At 38.0% G+C, this 1,061-nt stretch overlaps 1 protein-coding gene across 1 annotated transcript; it reads right to left on the reverse strand.

Moving 5' to 3' along the window:
- Nucleotides 1–8: 8 nt before the first annotated feature.
- LOC112095033 (serine/arginine-rich splicing factor SR30-like) lies at nt 9–1,053 on the reverse strand (the record flags this gene model as incomplete). Its single annotated transcript, XM_024176715.1, has 6 exons — nt 955–1,053; nt 702–776; nt 473–575; nt 337–383; nt 138–195; nt 9–52 (listed from the first exon to the last, which is right to left on the reverse strand). Coding segments are annotated over exons 1-6 (426 nt in total), but the record flags the coding sequence as incomplete, so codon positions are not given.
- Between the last annotated feature and the right edge of the window lie 8 nt (nt 1,054–1,061).

Here is a 1,061-nt window from a genome sequence, read left to right on the forward strand (position 1 = left end):
ACAGCATATTTCATATCGTCATAGTTTGTGTAGTCCACAATTCCCGTCATACCTACAAGAAAATTATTACAAAGCAATTGAGAAATTTCATACCAAACTCCAGATTCATGCAACTCAGAACAGTTGATACTACTTACCCCTACGATCACGAAAGACTTGAGAAAAACAGACATCACCAACACGCCGCATGTGATCCTGGTAATTGAACACATGTGACCAATATCTTTTAAGAATGGATTCAACTAATTCAATGATGATACTTCACAACGCAGTTGCACAAAGCCCCACGTGTAAAGGGCAGTGCCATATAAGATGAATTAGAAGTATGGTGCTTACTTTCAGGTCTTGCCACGAAGCAGAAGAAGGCAATCCAGTCACCAGCACTGCACAAGCAAAGTAACATAAAATCAATTCTCAAACAAAGTTTTACTTTCTAGAGCTTACAAATAAAAGCATCTTAGACTACACGTACCACGATAGTCCGAACGCCTGGAAACCCCACGGCTACTGCTACTGTAACTGCTATAACGATCAGCTGATGATGAATATCCTCGACCTCCATGTGCGAGTTCAACCTACAAGTACCAATAAAGATGCAATATAATGAGAAAGGGGAGCAATTGTGGCACCTGGCATCTAGCTATAACAGAATATGGAGAGATTTTGGTACAAGAGAATAGGAATAAGCAAGTAAAACTAACCCTTAAGCAACAGCCATCAAAATTATATCCGTCCCGACCATTAATTGCATCTTCGGCATCACGGGGATCTTCAAACTGCAATAAAGAATGTCTATGAAGTATTAAATAAATAAATAAAGGAGATACGAAACTTGTGTATAAACAAGTCTAGTTCAAGGCAATAAAATTTCATCACCTATCTATTAAGATGGAAAAGGATGGAAAATTCATCACAATAACTCACTTCTACAAGCTATAAATATTTAGAACCCACCTCAACGAAAGCATAACCCGGCGGTCTTGGAGGTACTTTCAGATCAATGTCAACTATGGGCCCATACTGCATTATAAAAATTTTCCCATTAAAAGACATAAAAAAAA

This window comes from Morus notabilis, unplaced genomic scaffold (assembly GCF_000414095.1).
Source record: "Morus notabilis unplaced genomic scaffold, ASM41409v2 C11368390, whole genome shotgun sequence".
NCBI classification, from domain to species: Eukaryota; Viridiplantae; Streptophyta; class Magnoliopsida; order Rosales; family Moraceae; genus Morus; species Morus notabilis.